General features: G+C 36.4%; 1 protein-coding gene across 1 annotated transcript; it reads left to right on the top strand.

Annotated features, from left to right (window-relative positions):
* Positions 1-1,105: 1,105 nt before the first annotated feature.
* On the top strand, positions 1,106-1,569 carry LOC117111408 (sushi, von Willebrand factor type A, EGF and pentraxin domain-containing protein 1-like; the record flags this gene model as incomplete). Its single annotated transcript, XM_033254321.1, has 1 exon — positions 1,106-1,569. A coding segment is annotated over exon 1 (464 nt), but the record flags the coding sequence as incomplete, so codon positions are not given.
* Positions 1,570-2,097: the final 528 nt, after the last annotated feature.

Raw genomic sequence — 2,097 nt, 5'->3', positions numbered from 1 at the left:
TATCAGGGAACCGTGTAATTTCACTGTTCCCTGGTATATATATAATCAGTTTCATTTCGTTTCCTACCGTATGTCAAACTGTAGAGGATGATCAAAACCATTTTTTTCACTCTTACCAACTCACCGTGTTGTAAATATTTCTATCAATTTCTGATGTATCATAAACTTTCTCTGCATTCGTTCACTCTATTTTATAATACGACGTCAATCACATAAATAATTCACACTTAGCAACATACCAAATCCGGTTTTTGTTTTCATATGCACTACTTTCCATTGACTCTTCTAGTCTCTCAACATCTTCAATTATTACCTTTTCCGTTTGTGTAACATTTACTAACTTTCTAACAACCACTGACTTCCTCAACAATAGGCCTATATTAATAACTAAATAATTACAGTATTTGGTAATCTCGCATGATATTTGTACAGGCCTCTAGCACGACGCAAGGCTAATCTTGGATTGGTAAGGGTTTTTCGGTGTGAAGGACCAAGGTTATCACACGAATGTCCGAAGCGCAGTGGAGTCTTTTTGGTGGTGAATTGGGAAGTAAACCTCGTGACAACCACTTTTGTTTTAAACCGGAGAGTTCAATGCTACATATCAATTGCTAATTGTAAAGCATTTAATACATGGCTAAAGATCATAGGATTAATTTACAATGATTATATGATTAAATGCATGATCATAAGATGGTGAGATTGGTTACGCATTGCTACATTTAACCGATGTTAGTTTGCTTCGTTCCTTTCCAAAAGACACAGTTGGTCTGGCTCAGCAATAGGCCTATCCTAGGTTGGATTCACTTTCTCTTCTCGGCCAGGCTTAAGGCATACCCCCCACCCCTTCAGCTTTCTCAAAGACACAATACTAGGTCATTCTGGGTCAGACAGAGAAATATTGGTGTGCTTTTAAGGGGCTAGGTTACTATTAATATTGTAATTTTGTGCTTATAGGCTTACTACCAAGCCTTTGTTCCGGGATGGGCGGAAGCAATAGCTGATTAATGGATAATTAAGGTTCACAATAGTTGAAGGAAGTATATAAAGTTGTTAGAATTATTGGCGAAAGCCAGTTTAACAGTGCAGCTTTCCAACTTTAGCCATGCAGTTTTCAAGTCCCAAGTGCTGCTTTGTCTTGGCTTTGTTTACGGGGATCCTTCTTGCAGAGGTTAGATCACAAAGTGACCAAGTAGAGGCGAACGCGCTACGTTTTTTAGGCAGTCTTGAAGAATTTCAGAATACTCCGAGTGAGATTGTATTCTTGTTGGATAGCTCTGGTAGCATAGGGGCAGAAAGATGGCCACTAGAAGTGGACTTTGTTCGCCAAGTGTCCACTGTTTTTACCGTATCATCCGACACTTCGCGTGTCGCTATCGTGTCGTACTCATCAGAGGGTCAAATATATACACGAATAGATCACATCACTGAACCGACAGACAAAAATAAATGTACTCTTCTTGGACAACTAGATGACGCGCTGCCATTCACTAGTGGTGGAACATACACACTTGGTGCCTTAACCCAAGCCGAAACTTTACTTAAAAATGGTAGAAATGGTGCGCCGAGGTAAGATGACAATTAATGCATACAAAATGCATAAATTACATAGGACCATTGTAAAATTGATTGTTTGGCGTTAGGTTTACAATACTACACTTTATTCTATTATTGACTAAACATCTGAAATCGTTGGAACTTGCTTTTTGAATATTTGTTTTTATAGCATGCATTATTCTGTATAGGCCTATATATCACAGTATTCATAACATTAAGTGATTAAGTGTCACCTATTCAATTGATGAAATATTATAAGTTTGTCATTTTCAGAAACCAAAAGTCAAAATGCAATTTTTGCCAAAGATGTGTTTAAGTATGCTTAGAACTTCTTTTGAATTCGTCAGGAAAACGATTATACTGTATTTTTAAAAATAAATTCATTTTCCGAGTATTGATGTAAACTAAGTTTACCTGGTTTGTTTATCTGTCAGTAATTCTTCTTACTGATCGAATTGAAGTGATCTCATCTCAAGGTAATTCAAATGAAGGCATTTTCCTTCTTTAAAAAAAAATATATATTTTTACTTTTTATATATT

The sequence above is a fragment of the Anneissia japonica genome, unplaced genomic scaffold, assembly GCF_011630105.1.
Source record: "Anneissia japonica isolate Jap-2015-1 unplaced genomic scaffold, ASM1163010v1 scaffold200324_len2097_cov191_single, whole genome shotgun sequence".
Taxonomy (NCBI): Eukaryota; Metazoa; Echinodermata; class Crinoidea; order Comatulida; family Comatulidae; genus Anneissia; species Anneissia japonica.
This window is presented reverse-complemented; position numbering and strand designations above follow the sequence as displayed.